This window comes from Falco punctatus (genome assembly GCF_963210335.1).
Source record: "Falco punctatus genome assembly, chromosome: 4".
NCBI lineage: Eukaryota > Metazoa > Chordata > Aves > Falconiformes > Falconidae > Falco > Falco punctatus.
This window is the reverse complement of record NC_137583.1, coordinates 50,629,886-50,645,859: the sequence shown is the minus strand read 5'-3', so window position 1 is coordinate 50,645,859 and position 15,974 is coordinate 50,629,886. Positions and strand designations below refer to the sequence as shown.

General features: G+C 46.9%; 1 protein-coding gene across 10 annotated transcripts in view; it reads left to right on the top strand.

Moving 5' to 3' along the window:
• The window catches only part of SMARCD3 (SWI/SNF related BAF chromatin remodeling complex subunit D3), a 111,374-nt gene that overhangs the window by 31,359 nt on the left and 64,041 nt on the right, over window positions 1–15,974 (top strand). Inside the window, exon 1 of one of the 10 annotated variants that reach the window (XM_080382713.1) lies at window positions 6,470–6,964. The exons of 7 other annotated variants lie outside the window; for them this stretch is intronic. In XM_080382713.1, the coding sequence (XP_080238839.1) occupies window positions 6,887–6,964 (78 nt within the window). In that variant the 5' untranslated portion in view covers window positions 6,470–6,886. 2 more of the 10 variants (XM_080382712.1, XM_080382711.1) reach the window with 2 other exon arrangements.

Below are 15,974 nucleotides of genomic sequence, written 5' to 3'. Positions count from 1 at the left end.
TTATCTCTATCCTAACATTGTGGAAGGCATCTGTGAGCCTAGAGGAGTTTGGTAGACATTTCTGCCAGTGAGAGAGGTATTAGTGCCACATGAGTACATGGCCTTCTGGAGACTATAGGTACGGTAACAGGGACTGACATGGAAAAGGCTGATGGAATGATGAGAAATTGGCACTCAGTTTTAAGAGAGCAAATAACAGTTTCCCTTGCTTAGTCTGAGAAAAGGATGTTTGTATAAATGCTTCAAAGCATAAATATTAGATACAAAGAATGACCATTAAGGGCAGTGTTGGTAAAAGAATAAATAGAAGTAGCCAGATACACTGAAAGAACATAATCCATTATCCAAAGAACTCAAGTTTTTTAGCAGCTGTCCCATAGGACTACCAAGGTCTAAAGTGCTGTGCAATAGATTTATGTCTGAAAGGGTTACGTATGACATGGTTGCAACAGTAGACTTGATGACCAGCAGTTTCCCCCATCTGTGTTTTGTCAATTAGTGATAGCAGGTGAATCCTTTATGATGCTCTCATCAAACACACCCCAAAGATATCCTTCTAACCACCAAGTATCATGAAGATACGCTTTTTGGGCGAGGAGGCAGTAGGTTTGGGGATAGTTGCTGATAGTCTTTTTCTGTGTTCCTCCAGGAATCCCCACCAAGAACTACCTCTATTCCTTCACTTTTGAAAAACAAGTCCATACTCCCAACACAATCTCCTGTCTTCTCTGTTCTTATTCTGGGACCAAAGTCTTCCTACTAACTTCTCATACTTTGCAGCTCTGCTGTAGCCCTTGGGTAGAAAATTAACATTGTGGACTGCTGCCTGTAGCGCTCTGCTTCTTTACAAAGAAGATGTGAGAACCCACGCACAGATGTCACTGCACAAGCTGTGCAAAGTAGGTTTGGTGAAGATGGAAAGGTGAAGGTAGAGGCACAGTAGGGCTAGACTGCTTACCATGAGGTCACACAGAACTGTGCAGAGTTGGGTAAGTGTCGACCACACCACACAGCTTGGTGTTGGCAAACTCACTGAAGTTTGTGCTCAATCCCAGTGTCTGTGTCACTGACAAAGATGTTAAACAGTGCTGGTGCCAGTTCCCTGAGGAGCACCACTTGTCACGGATCTCCACTTGGACATCAGGCCATTGACCACAGCTCTTTGAGTGCAGTCATGCAGCCAATTCCTTACCCACCAAGTGGTCCATCTGTCAAATCTGTGTCTCTCCAGAGACAAGGATGTCATGCGGGACAGTGGAGAGTGTCAAATGCTTTGAACCAGTCCAGGCAGGTGACGTCAGTTGCTCTTCCCTCCTCCACCAACGGTGTAATCCCGTCATAGAAGGCCACCAAATTTGTCAGGCATGACTTGCCCTTAGAGAAGCTGAGCTGGCTGTCACAATCAACTCCTTTTCCATGTGCCTTGGCGTAGCTCCCAGGAGGATCTGTTCCATGATCTTGCTGGGCACAGAGGTGGGACTGACTGGCCTGTTGTTTCCCAGGTCTTCCTTATTTCCCTTTTTCAAAATGCGGGTTATGTTTCCCCTTTTCCAGTCAGCGGGAACTTCACCAGACTGCCACGACTTCTCAGATATGATGGATAGTGGCTTGGCCGCTTCATCCACCAGTTCCCTCAGGACTCACGGATGCATCTCATCAGGTCCCATGGACTTGTGCACTTTCAGGTTCCTTAGATGGTCTCGAACCTGATCTTCTCCTACAGTGGGCAGTGATTCACTCTCCCAGCCCCTGCCTTTGCCTTCTGCGATGTGGACAATAGTACAACATATCTTCTCCTTCTTCTGGCATCCCTGCTGTTGCCTTTGGTTGCTTTTAAAATAATCAGGTCATAAGTCTGTAATTATATCTCTATCTCTGCAGAATAATGTTTGAACTTCTGGAGAGAGAGAGAGAGAAACACTTTGCCTTCTTTTGTTCTTTTTTTTTTTTTTTTTTTTGCCTTTATTTCAAGTCTTCTTTCTTTGTGCTTGCTACAGATTGCTTATGATATTTCTTCACTGAAGATAGATTTTAAAAAGTTAGTGGAAAGGCTTAGCTTAAAAAGGTAGGTCTATGAGACAGTGATGCAAAGATTCCTGAATCAAGGAGGGAGCAAAAAGCCACAGCATAAAAAAAGCTATATGATACTTGGGAAATCTCAAAGGGTAATTGGCAGCAATCTGTGTATGTGGATTCCTTATTCTTACATTGTTGTAGCAATCAGATGTTTATTTTTTCCCAAAATAAAAAAATATAAAGGACCTTTTTGATTGGCTTAAACGTGTTTGCATCAAATCTGTGGAATCTGTCAGGGGAAACCACTCTGGATAGAAAAAAGCCTTATATTTGTCTTATGAAATTCCATGCAGTTTCCATAGGGAAGTAAAGCAAAAGGAACCTCTGGGAATCAGCTAGTCCCTTGTTCTGCCCCCAGTCAGAATCTATACTGCCTACATCACCCTGGACAGATGCTTGTCTGACCTGTTCCTGAAACATCTTTGGTGGCAGAAACTCCCATCCTTGCTGGACAAACCATTCCAGTACATCTCTATTTTTACTGCCATACTCTTCCTTAATATCTAACACTGACCTTCCTGGGAGAAATTTCAATCCATTATTTCTTGTAATGTGTATGGGGAGCAGCTCTTCCCTGTATTTGCAGCAACCTTTTGGATATCTGAAGACTGTTATTTTCTCTTTCTCTTTTTGGGCTTTACAGTTGTTGTCACACTTACTCTTCTCCCCTGTTCCATCTTGATTTCTCCCACACATACTTTGTCTGATGTACAGAGCCCCAGACTGCAAAGGACAGCCTGGCTGAGACATTAACAATTCATACCACAACAGAAGGGTTACTTTGGAAGGGTTCCTCAGAAATAATGGCAAATTTTAACTTTGCAGCCTTAGGGAAAAGTTGAGCTGGGACTGCTTGTGCCCTGGGGAGAACAAGGGAAGGGGAAGAAACAGAGACAAAATGTGGGGGAGGAAAGGAAGACTCTGGTTGTTGCTGCTTATGCTGCCACCAAGGGGATGAGAGAAGTGGGGCAGCATTCACTTACTGCTCCTTGGTTGGTTGATTGGGTTTTTTTGTGTCACTGTAGTACTGTTAAATCACATTCCGTTTATGATCTATTTTATCCCCAAGTATTTTTGATGAAAAAAATACACTTCAGCCAGTTGTCGTCCATCTTCTGTTTTTATAATTGTTGATTTCTATCTTGATGTGGAACCTCGCAGTATTTCTGATTGAACTGTGTCCTCTTTTTTTCAGACCACATCCCCAGCTTCTCAGGATTTTAATCGTGTCTCCTAGCATACCTGTAACCCCCACCCCCCAAAACCATTTGTTGCTAGGAAATTTAATATGTGTGTTCTCTAGTTCATTATCCATATTGTTAATAAGAATATTGAATAATTATGAACATGGGAAAAAGCAGTCATTTCTTTAGAATAAGCAGAGCCTTAATCTTGGGATATCTTCCATATGTTTTCCAGTACATTTTCTATGCTATATTGCATCAATTTCAAAACTGTTGAGAATTAGCGCTGGTGGCATTGCAGGGAGCAGGGGGTAGGTTCCTCCTCAACTAGGTGATGATGTTGGGCAAAGTCACTTCCATCCATTTGTACCTTATTTGCCATTTGCAAAAGAAAAGAGCTACTTCTGCTGACCTCTAAAGTACTTGGTGAACTACAGTCATGCTAAACAAGCACCAGGTTTTATTATTACATGGTATTTTTTGTTGTTGACTTTTACGCCATTCCTTAGTTCTCAAGTGGCTGCCCTGGTACTTTGGTGTTTTTCAGAGGAAATCTCTTTATATAATATAATGCCTGTTAAGAACCTTCAGACTGAGTGCAATACATGTGGTATGGTCTTAAACTGAAACAGTAACGTTTCCTGAAGTGTCCTCCTGCCCCACAAGGAAGAGCCGGCAGCTGATGGAGGCCCCGGGAGCAACCGGGGCTCACCGCTGTACCCGGGACTGGCCAGATAACAATAGAACAGTCTCCACCCGCGGCCGCAGCGCGGCCGTTCCGACCGTGCAGCGGGGCCGGGGGTGCCCGGTGCGAGGGCGCTTCTGCAAGAAGCCGTTCCGACTGTGCAGCGGGGCCGGGGCCGGTCTCCGCTCACCAGTCTCCGGCCACTACTGCCGAGTGAACGTGCGGTCACGTGACTGGCGGAGCGCCCGCCAAGGACCCGGTGCCGCTTTGTCTGCCGGCTCCGGCCCGGGAAGCTCGGGGTCAGCCCTGCCTGGCGTGGGGGGCGGCCCGTGGCGGCGTCCCCCCTAGCACCCGGCGCTGGCTGTGGGGGAGCGCGGGCAGGCGGAGCCGCCCCCTCCCGCAGCGTGACACCGGCTCGGCCCTCCCCTCCCCCGAGGCTCTCCCTGCGCACCGGCCTCGCCGGGCGGGCGGGACCAGCCGCGGCCCCGGCGCAGAAGGGGTTAAGGCCGCTCCCGCCTGCGCGTCCGGCCGTCCCCGCCCGCGCGTCCCCCGCTAGGCCACGGCTGACCTTCACGGGAGCCGCGCCGGGCATGCGCGCCGCCGCGTTCGGGGCCCGGGGGAACTGCGGCCGGCCCGCTTCGCCCGGCCCGGCCCGGCTGGGCTTGGCTCGGCTCGGCTCGGCTCGGCCTGGCCCCAGGGGTGCGGCCCGGCCTTCTGCCCGCCCGCGGCGCGCCCGGGACCGTGGCTGGCGTACGCCCTGCCCGTGCCGGGCGCGCCGTTGCCATTCGGTGCCGATGGTGCTGGCGGAGGAGCGCGGGGGGACGCGAGGGGGGACTGCGCGCCCCGCCGCCGCCTTCAGCCGCGCCCCGCGCCCGCCCTCCCCGCTCCGCGGCGCCGTGCGCGCAGGCCGGGCGGGCGGAGGGCCGGGGCCGCCGCCTGCTGAGCGGGCCGATGGTTCCCAGCCCCGCTGTGCCGCAGCGGGGGCGGTCGCCCGGCTCCCCCGAGGAGCGGGAATGGCGGCACCTGCGCAGCCTGCACCGGTGTCCCCGCGTCGAGGAGAGCCGCTGCGGCAGCCGCGGGGTTAGGCGTCCTCTGCAGCACGGCGTGTTGGCTGCTTGGAGCCGGGGAAGGGGCTCTCGAGGTGGGAGCCAGCGTTGCTGTGTGCTCCTGGGGTCTAACGACCCGCACAGATGCAGTGCCACTGTGCTGGCCACGCGGACACCTAGAACCCTGTAGGTCGGAAAAGACCCTTGTGCTCGAGCCCAGCCGCTGGCCTGGTGCTCCCAAGCCCACCAGACACGTGGTGGTTTGGCTCCAGATGATGTCTGCCTTTGGCCCAAGTCGGGTGGTTCAGTCCCTGGACGAGGCTGCACATCCCCACTCAACATACTGCTTTGGAGGGGCTGCCAACAATGCCCCCTCATGAGATTTATGTGACTCCTGTGGCTGTTGCCACACAGTGGCACTTGGATTGGGGCTACCCTAAAAACCAGTGGAGGTTGCTGCTGTTATTGCTATGTGCAAGAGGCCGTATGAGCTTCATGGCTTGATCTTTGCCGCTGGCTAACGTGGCATCTCTTCTGTGCTTGTTTTTATTACTGGTTGAGGGTAGAAATTTATTTGTCTCATATCTGATTCTTTTCTGTTTGCAGTCTTGCCAGTAAAGTCACAGCCCCTAGACAAGAATTTCAAGCAGAGGAATAGAATAAACCCCTCTAGTAACCTGGCAACATCTCGTCTGTTGCTGTGTTAGGCAGGCTGGGAAGCATCAGCCCCTTGCAAGCCGCAGACAGGCAGGGAGCTGTTGGTAAGCAGATCGGTGCCGCAGGCCACTGCTGCCTGCTCTGCCATTATGGAGGAGCCATGCTGTTGCTTGTGGAATGGCCGCCGTGCTGCCCGTGCCTGGCGCTACACTGGCCCATGTCCGTCTAGGTCAGGAGGGGGGGTCTGCCGGCTTCTGCCCCCTTCCCCTGGGTGGCAGGTGGGCTCTGTGTTCCCAGCAGCATCCTGAGCTGAGACGCACTGTCATGCAGGGCTTTGTGCGCTAAGCGGCAAGCTGCTGTTTCTGACAGCAGCTGTTGGTGTTAATAATTAGTCTGCATCTGTCAGTCACCTGGAGCCGCTAATGGATCTGTCACGGTGGTACCAAAGCATCCCCAGAGGGGCTGCGGGCAGCGTGGAAGCAGGCCGGATGCTGTGCAGTCACCATGCTGCCCCCCACCCCTTCCCCCCGCTGTTCTCCCACTCTTTCTTTCCCCTTGCTCTCGCATGTTGTCCCTCCCTGTTCCCAGCTCCCTGCCTCCTGCTGTTTCTCTCTCTTGTCCAAAGGGGTTAGTTCTCAGCCTCACATGCTGGAAATGCTGCCAGTGAATGTTTCTGTGCATTGCCTGCCAGGTCCCTGGGGAAAGGGCCTGGAAACGAAGCACAGAAGGAGCAGTGGGAGCAAGGGAAAACCATTGTTTCTCACTGCTCGCCTGCTGCATTTTCTAGTGGCAAAATGCTCTCTGTGAGGTACTGGCTTTCTGTGTTACTGCTGAAATTGCCCCCTCCCCCTTTCCCCTTGCCCCAGAATTTACCATCCCCTGGTGCAGAGGAGAAGTTGCGGCACCTCTAGGAAAGAGCTGAGATGTGTTTTCAATTTGCCTCCCGCTTATCTCTGCTGTTTGGACAGAGAGGTTTAAAAAGCTGGATTTTCTGTCCCTGCAGAGTAAACACACAGAACCCAGCAGCATGAACTATTTCTGGCTTATCAGTGGAGGAATGCAGCAGCTGAGGCTTAGTGCGAGTGGGCCGTCAGGAAGGCCCTGAAGGGGCCCCCTCCCCACTCCGCGCTATTAGAAGTGTGAGAGCCCAGCAGGACTCAGAGGGGAGAGTTGGAGAAAAAGGCAGAAAAGGGAAAGAAAGAGGAAGAGAGAGAGTGAGAGAGGCTGAGCAGACCCTGATGGCTACAGACGAAGTTACAGGAGGGGCTCGCAAAGCTACGAAAAGCAAACTTTTTGAGTTTCTGGTCCATGGGGTGGTGAGTCGGGAAAGTTAGTGAGCTGGCTGGCTCTGAATAGAGGGATGAGTGGAAACTGGAGGCTCTGTGCTGGGCTGGATCGGCTCCTGCGGTGTGCTCCTGGGGCGCTGGTAGCTGCCTTGCCAGGAGAGCACCGGGGTCTGTAAAGCCCCCACAATATGCACTGATTCATTGATAATATAGGCTTGTGTCTGGGGGGATGTGTGCTGTGATTTTTGCTTTGATTCTCCATGAATGGTGAATAGCATGTCTTTGAGCCTGATCATGGTGCAGAATCTGCACTGGATCTGACCCAAATGGGCTTGTAGGACACTTTGTTCTGTAATCAAACTTGTGTTTTTAAAAGCAATTCTGATGAAAGCCTGATGAAGCCTTGTGGTACTGCCTCTGGTTCTTGTCTCCAGTCTTGGCTCTTATATATCCTCTGGCTACTTAACAGGTGACTTTCAGGGTCTTGAAGAGATTAGCTCTGCAGATCTGTAACAGTCTATGGGAACTCACCCATGACAGAATTTCAGGGTGCCATGCTTAATTAAAGCAATCCTTGAGGGTCTTTAAAAATTTTCCAGTTTTTGTTTAAGATTCAGGTCCTCAATCTCCATTTAAGGGGAAGTGCTAACTCTGTTTTGCTGCCATTGGAAATGGTGTTCTTTAAATGACTCTCCGGTGACTGAGAGCAGTAACCATTTATAACATTTGGATTTCTTGCATTGATACACATTTAACAAAAATAAGATTGTTAAAGAGCCCCAAGGAATGCAGATATTGTTTGGATACTGATGGTCCCCAGCATTTTCTCTCTTGAGGATTCTGGCACCTCCTGTGACACCTTTTTGAAGGCATCAGCTGGGGGCTCCTGTGCAAAGATTGTGGAAATGTGTGGAGCTCACAGCAGGTGCCAAAGTTGTCTCCGTAATTCAGGCTTACTCCATACACGTCAGATCTAGCATGTGTCCTGCAAGTCCCGGGCACGGTGGGTCTTGTGAGGCTGAGGACTTTCAGCCGGCATTCTGTGTCTGTGGGAACAGTGAATGGTGATGCCGTGCATGTGTACAGGAGCACTCTGGCAAGGGTGGCAGAGGTACTGGGTGGCTGCAGAGCAGGTGTGTGGGTCTGTGGCGGTGGTTCTGCTGTGAACATGTGGGTTCCTTAAGGTAGTCTGGCTCAGGATGGCTGCAGCTGGGCAGAAATGTAGGTGAGTTGAGAGGGGTGGGTGCATGGGATGCTTTTGCTTTTTCCAAGGTTTGTGTTGGCATTTGCACACCAGTGGTCTTCCTTTAGTATCAAGAAAAGTGGCAAAAATAGTTATGTTAATTTGCTCCTTCTGCATCTAGATGGGCTTTGTGCGAAAGTAGCTTGCTAGCCTCTTAAGCATGGGAATTTTTAATTTATACTGGAATGAATATAGCAGAACTCTTTTCCATTACTTATTTGGATACTAGAAAAGTCTGCCTTTTTTGCCCTGGAAGTTTTGCCACTAGTGGCATCTTACTTGAATATCTGGGTTGTCATCTTCCTGCTACTTGCTGGTGAGACTGGGGCTTCTTGGCTGTTACTCTGTTGCCTAAAGACCTCGTTTATGACCCTCTCCTTTCCTCAATGATGATCTCCTTCAATTCTGCTTCTGTTTCCTTGCTTCTTCTAGTTTCTTCCTCACCTCAGCTTCATTTTGATCACAACACAGGTTGGGGCAGCCAGTCTTCCGTTACTTAAAAAAGATCAAAAAAGTTATAAACTCACTTTATCTCTTTGGGTCCTGTATCCTACCAAATAAGAGAATGTGCCATCACAGCCGTTACCTTGAGTTTACATATTGCTAGCTATTGAGTTTTATTACCATCCACAGTACGTCAGCATTTGAATTAATTCCATGAAAAACCAAGTTCACTTGCAAAAAACTGGAGTTCCTTGGAGTCAGATTCTGCTCTCATTTCAGGGAAAAAGCTTCTCTTCAGGTTACTTATTATTTTATCTATTATAACATTATTTGATTTGATTATTGCAGGCTTCTTTCCCCCACCCCTTACCCCCCAAGTGCAGGGAGGTAAATGGAGGTAGAATATTGGGAGAAAATATTTTGCTATGTGAACACTTAAATGAACAGGATAATTTTGCAGTATTTCCTAAGGGCAGTTAGCTTATGGATTCGCTTGATCTTTCTGGAAACATATGTTCCTTTGCTAAGGTCACTTTGCCCTTTGCTCTTGTCCACCTGATCCTGCCTTTGATCTTTTCCATATTGCTAGCTTCGAAGATGTCTTCTTCCTTGTTTATCCCAATCAAATAGGATACCTCTGAAAGGTGTAATCTCTTAATAGTTAAAAATCTCAGGTGTCATAATTAATTCTTGTCCTGCTTGAATTCTAGAGGTTGGTTGGTTGGAAGTTCTTTTAAAAAGGTTAAATTTCTTTCAGTTATTTACTTTTACAATTCTTTTAATCCCGTTTCATCAGGGTCTTGCACACTGCTTTTGTGGAGAGGATTATTTTCTTTTTTTCCCTAAAGGCTTCATCTTTTGCTTTGTCCTTTTCTGTTGCTCCTCTCTGCTCTAATTCTAGCAATTCTATGGTTAAATGTGGCTTTAGTCATGACATTTATGTTGATTTGTCTCTATATTGATGCAGTTTCTACTGTTCAGTAGTAAATTTTGGGCGGTCCTTATGACATCTCCTTCTAGGTGTCCAGCTGTTGCCTTAAATTTTGCTGACCCAAAACAAATTCCTAATCTTCCTGCAGGCCATTTCTTTCCTCAGTTTCTTCTCTCCTCTGCACCCTATATTATAAGCCTGCCTGCTGGATCCCTTCAATTGATGTTACCTTGCTCTCCGTGTCAGTGTGTGTCCCGTCGCTCCTTTTTTTTTCCTAGTCTTTTTTTTTTTTTTCTTTTACCCAAGCAGGTATCTTCCCATATAGCCTTGAGAAAGTCCATGGTGCAGATGTTGTTAAAGGTCTTGTCCAGACATCTGTCCTCTTGTGACTCAATTGCAGCAGTCTTCTCCTTGGTGCCTTGTGCTGTCGACCTTGCCTGTGTCATCTTCACACGAGAAGCTGCTGAGAGGTTCGTTTTCTTGTCTTGTTCTGACCTTTTTAATCTGCTTCTGTGTCCTTATTCCATTCTCACTTTATCTTCCTTCCAAAACCAATCTTCTTGCCTTTTATACAGAAGATACACCTATAAAGGTCTATGTCCCTTTTTTAACTATTGAGTAATATCTGTAGTTACAGTATACTTGCTGTCAGTTCAAATCACCTTCTTTTTCCTGTAGTGATCTCATCCTTTGTCCTCTGTGCTGTGCTTAGGAAGCTCTTCCTGTTAATATAAGTCTTTATCCATATTTATTTTCTGCTAATATGTGTTTCATAGTTCCTGTTAATCTCTACAGTTTAATATTGGTTACACATCAGGACTGCTAGTTTATACAAACTGGTGTATCACTTACGTGACTCCCTTGCTTATCCTCAGTCTTCTTTTTTGCTTGGTTATTTGCTTGTCAAACTTGGTCATAGAATTTTATGTTAAGTACAGAAACGTTATGTGCAGTGGTATTTAGTACAGTGAAAGAAAGGTCTCAAAGCATGTCATCACATAACCAAATATTTAATACAGTGGTAACTCATTGCCAGTGTTAAAACAGACAAAAAACTGTGTCTGGTGCCCCAGGGATGTGTGTGGCGTGTCTAATAGATTTGTCAGTGATTTGGAAAAGGGGATGAGCAATGAATTCTTTAAACAAGTTTTGCATCTCCTCATACATTGCTGTGTTTTAAGTGAACTGGAACCGTGCAGGAGGAAGGCTTGGCTGATCCTGTGAGCTGCCTAGTGTGTAGCCGCAGCCACTGCTACTAAGAAAGCAAGTAAACTGCTAGCCTGATTAAGAAACGGGGCAGAGAATAATACAGAAGGAGTTGTAAATCTGTGGCATGTACTTATAAGAATGGTTTTTTGATTTTGGTCATCTGTGTGACAAACAAGCAAAAAGAGGGGTACTACTTAGAGGGCAGTAGTAGTAGTGGGAGGCCTGTGAAGACTTAACCAGTAAGAGAATGGGCTTTATTATTAGTATTATTAGTATTTATTTGTAATATTTAAGGGTGGAGACATTAGGCAAGTTGTAAAACCTCTGTCACTGGAGGCTCTTAGACACTGGTTAAAGTAGTAAATATCAGAGGTGATGGAGGTACTGGTGATACGTCCTTGAGATGAGAAAGGACTGGATGACCCCAAGGATGATACTTCAGTGTGTTATAAAAATCATATTTGTTTATTAAAAGAGGAAGAACTAAAGATAATCTCTCCAAATTGAATGGTGATCTGTTTTAAGTGGATAAAAGTGACTGTTTCTTCTAGCCAGCCTTCGGTTTGTACAAGGTGAGGAGAATATATTAGGTTTGAAAAAAGCAAAACTTTGCTAATGAAAAATATCTCACTAATTTTTATATTATCATGGATATAAATACTATCTTGCCAGAGCATAAATCAGCTAACACTAGAAAGACTAGAAAAGAGCCTTGTGAACTGTCATTTTTGGACAGTTTGTTCTGCTTCCCTACCACCAGGCTGTCTGCATGGTTCTCTGTGCTGGGACATTGTCAGGGAGCAGGTCATGGAATAGGGTCACTGGTTTGTGCATATGTATTCCCTGTTTTGCTAAGCAAGGAGACATGTGGGCTGAGTATAGGGCAGCCTGGAGACATCAAGGGACCTTCCTGCAGTAAGAAAATTGGGAAGGTACTTGCAGAAGACTGGTAGAGTGAAAACATTGTACAGCATTCAGCTGTGTAAGCTGCCTGTAGAAAGTGAAAGTCTGTCCTTTCCCAGCCCTGGACTAATTGCAGGCTAACAAATACAGAAAAGTTCACACATAATTAAGAAAAGAAAATAATATTAATTCTAGGTAGGGCTTTAATACAGATCAATGTGATTTTATGCAGTATGGGCTTGTAAAACAAATTTGTGTTGCCCATTGAGAAAACTTGGATTTGCTGATGCATGTAGGTGCACAGATGTAATTGATCTGTGAGATGTTTGAATTGCTCTCCTGTTTTTTAAAAAAGGAGTACTGCAGGAATATGGAAACAGTCATACTGAATAGTTTAGCTCGTTGTCCCTAGTTGCAGGGAGCAGCAGAAGACTGCAGGGAAGTACAGGAGCAAGGCAAAAACCTGATGGTGCTTCATCCAAATACTCTGCACTTTGTAGCTCTGGAACTTTCTGACCCAAAGCTGCCCTCTATGTGTAGTACCTCTATATGGATTTTATTTATGTAGGTTAGTCCACTGATGTCTTCCTGAACCCATGTAAACTTTTAGCATTCACTGTGATTTGTGTCAGGAATTTTTGCAGCTTGTCTTACATAAAGAAGTACCTGATCCTGTCAGCTGCTAGCAATTCTCTAATTCTTGTAAGGGAAGAGACAGTGAGCTCTTGATCAGCTGCCTCTCGGTCCATGCTAGTCATGATGTTGCAGACCTCTGTTGTTGCCTCTCCCCTCCCAAAGCCATCCTTTTTACAGAGTCAAGAAGCACATTATGGTAGTTCTTCACACAAAATCCGTTCTATACATTTTATCACAGTAGTGGATGTGATCTAAACTACTAAAACGAGCAAGCAGATGGAATTCAAAGTTGGTACATAGGGTTTGTAATTTTCAGTTCCACAGACTTTAAAATTTATTCTTGGTTGCATCCAAGTGCTTTGTTTGAAGCTTGGCTTGTGATTATTGGGAGCTGTGAATGGACATGCATGAAATAGAAAGGTGGTCACTGAACTTTGTCTCAGGTTACAATTCACAGTTCCATAAATGTGATGTTTTTTTGATTTTCAAGAACATTATTTAAAAAAGAGTGGAACCTGGAACACCCGGACCTTGATTCTAGGATGTGAGAGCTTTTGGCAAACAGAGGAAGGTGAATGTGGCAGACAAGCCAGAATAATTGCAATACTGGTGTTTCTGGTTACTAAATCTCTAGAAGATTCACAGACATTTTAAAAAAGGAACTCATATGAGGTAACATCTGTAGTTACAGGAGAGGAGAGAACCCATCTACAACTTGTTTTCTTGTACTTCTAAGAGTCCATTTTGAAACTGCACATTCAGTTGGGAAACCATTTGTGCAGTCAGAGAGCTCTTGCCATCAGACAGTATCAGTCCAAATTTCTTAACTGTTCCAGATACTACTTAACTATCTTAACTACTTCTAGATGCCTCCGGACAGCATCTGGCATCTGCTCTTGCTTACGTTTATGCTTTATAGAAATCCCTAGCTACTGTAATGCTTTGACAGGATATGTTGTCTAGCCAAGGTAGCTTCTATTTTTAGTTAAAAAAAACACATGGTGTTTGTGTACTTGGTGATTGTTGTTGTTCCCAAAATCTGTCAGTTTCTCTGCTAACAAGAAGCCTGTGACTGTTCACTGCCCTGCCATCAGCGTCCTCCTGGGTGCTGCTGAGGTGGATCGGGTCTGTGTCCTTCAGAACAGGACATTGCTGTAGGTATATTGCATTGCAGTGACTCCCCATGCTCTGTTCAGTCCCTTTCTGAGGCTCTTGTAGGTGGTTTTGCTTTTCTTTTCTTTTCTTGACACTTTCTTTTACATGTCAGTTCTCCAGGTTATTATTTTCCTCTATCTGGTATGTCCAGACAGGAGCCCTCCTTTGCTCTGCTTCAACATTTTGGCTGCTATGGTGTTGGTGTCCCTTGAGAAGAGTCTGCAGCAGAAATGCAGAGAAAAGCACCACTCCAGCGTGTCTCATTTTTACCATCAGGCAGGAGAAGTTGTCTTGAAGAATGACAAAGAAGAGGAGGAAAGAGGCAGCCCTCTGGTGCGACAGGAGCTTCAGGCAGGGAAGAAAGTAGAAAAGCCAGATGTGTGACTTTGGAAGCTGGGCAGTGGAGGGTCTCAGCAGGGACTTGGCAGCAGTTTGGAGGGAGGTGGCATGCTTGCTGCACAGACACTGTGCTCAGCTTTGGAAGGGTGCAGCCAGGTCAGCGATGGATTGCATGCAGAAGTGCCAGCAGTTGGCAGAATTCTCAGGGACCAGTACACACACATGAACTACTGGTTGTGCGCCTCTCTCCATGTGCTGTACTGTTTGGCCTTGCCTAGCTGTTCTGTGGGCAGCCCTGCTCTGCTCTTCACTTCCATCTTCTCCGAGCTGTGAGACTGGTCCCCTCAGCTGGGGGCATACTGTGGTCTTCCTTGTTTCCTATGGCCCTCAGTGGCTTTGTCTTCTGTCCAGTAATGTGTTTGCAGTACCACAGAGTAATGTCTGTATGTGGAGTCAACAGAGGAAAAAAGGGGACAGGTCTGTGGGTAAGGACAGAGCTGGGTCAGGTGAAGGGCTCCAGGGTAGATGATTTCCCAGGAAGGATGATGTGTCAGTGCTGTTTTGTGCTGCAGCCTTCACTACAGACGATACTGGTTCAGGACAGGTTCCATCCCTCTGAGGAAGTGGGGGGAGACAGTTCCTATCCCGTAGACAGATACACCTCCAAGATCTCTTTGAAAAGATGTAATGGTATTGCAATACTCTTTAGTATCAAGGCTTTCTTTTTAATGTCAGTATTGTGAAAAATTCAGTGTATTGTCTGTCACTGTCTTGTCTTGCATAAGTGAGAGCAAAGCAAGCTTTTAGATAAGGCAAGGTACTTCTTGTGTATTCTCCTTTTATAAAGCTTAGACAGAGAAAGCATTTCTGTGCCTGGAGAGTCTGGTGGGCTTGCAGCAGGGAGGTGGCAGTTGTGTAATCATGTAATGAATAATATTTTATCTACAGGTGATATCAGAGATAGGAACATGAGAAGGGAGGGGAAGGAATGAAGCCAGGCAAGGGGTGAGACTGAATATGCTTTTGCTAGAGCTGTCTCGTTTCTCTCAGTTTTGTCCTTTCTCTGCATTTCTCTATTTTGATGCTTAACAAAGGGAACTGAAGGGGGTTCAGAGATGTTGGACTTGGATCGAGAGTAGATTTGGCTTGCTGACCTTGTTGTCCAGGGCTTAGGGTGTCCTTTATGGAAGCAGAAATGCAGGCCTGCCGTCTGCTCCGTGTGGCCAGACAGTCTCCAGGAGGGATGAACATGAGATGGCTGTGCGTAGGATCTCATCTCTTCTGTGTGACTGCCAAATGTCCCCACCTGACTGACAGGCAACAGCAGGCCCAGTGGCCTGCTCTTTGCTGGAGGAAGGCCGCAATGTGTAGATTGGCAGACAACAGAGAGATCTTAAACCAGGCTAAAGTGAGAAGCGTTTTCTGGGCCATTTGTTTCTGCTGACTTTGCCTGGGTCAGAGGGTGGGGGCGAGTATGTGGGAACAGCGGGCGCTGCTCCGTTCCAGCAGTTTGTATAGCTCTGTGTTCATGGGAGGAGATGTTTCCAGCTCTGCACAGAGCCTCGGTTCTGCCTGTTTGCTGCCTCCTGCTGCTGCTCTGCTTGGAGGCCATGCCCACAGCCACTTTCCCACACATATACTTGCTGAATTCACCTGCTTGGCTTCCTGTGCTGGCCTCTCTCCTACCTCAGCCTTCCTTCCCTGTCTGTACTAATTACGGCTCCTGTTTCAGTGCTGATTGTTCATTCCCCTCCTTTCTTTCTCCAGTTTCCTTCACACGTGCAAGTGTGAGAAACAACATAAGGCTTGTGATGATCGGGGAGGGCACTGAACTGGGGCTTTGGGGACTATGGTGGACTTAGGTGGGTAACATGGAGGTGCAGGTCCAAATTATATTTAGAATTATATGTTATTACTATATATAAATAATTATATATTTAGAAATTATAAAGGGGTGAGATAAAGGTGAAATGAACTATTTTCAGTGGTTTTATTTTATATATTAACAGTGCAGAACCCATTTTCTTCCCACCCACCCTACAATGGACTGCCTTGCATACCTCCTGGGGTACCCACACCTGGCTTTGGAGACCACTAGTGTACTTCTCCCAAGTACTTTCTCAGTCTTCAGCTGTTGGTAACTCAGACAGTTTCTGAGCCAAACATCCTTTGCGGGGTTC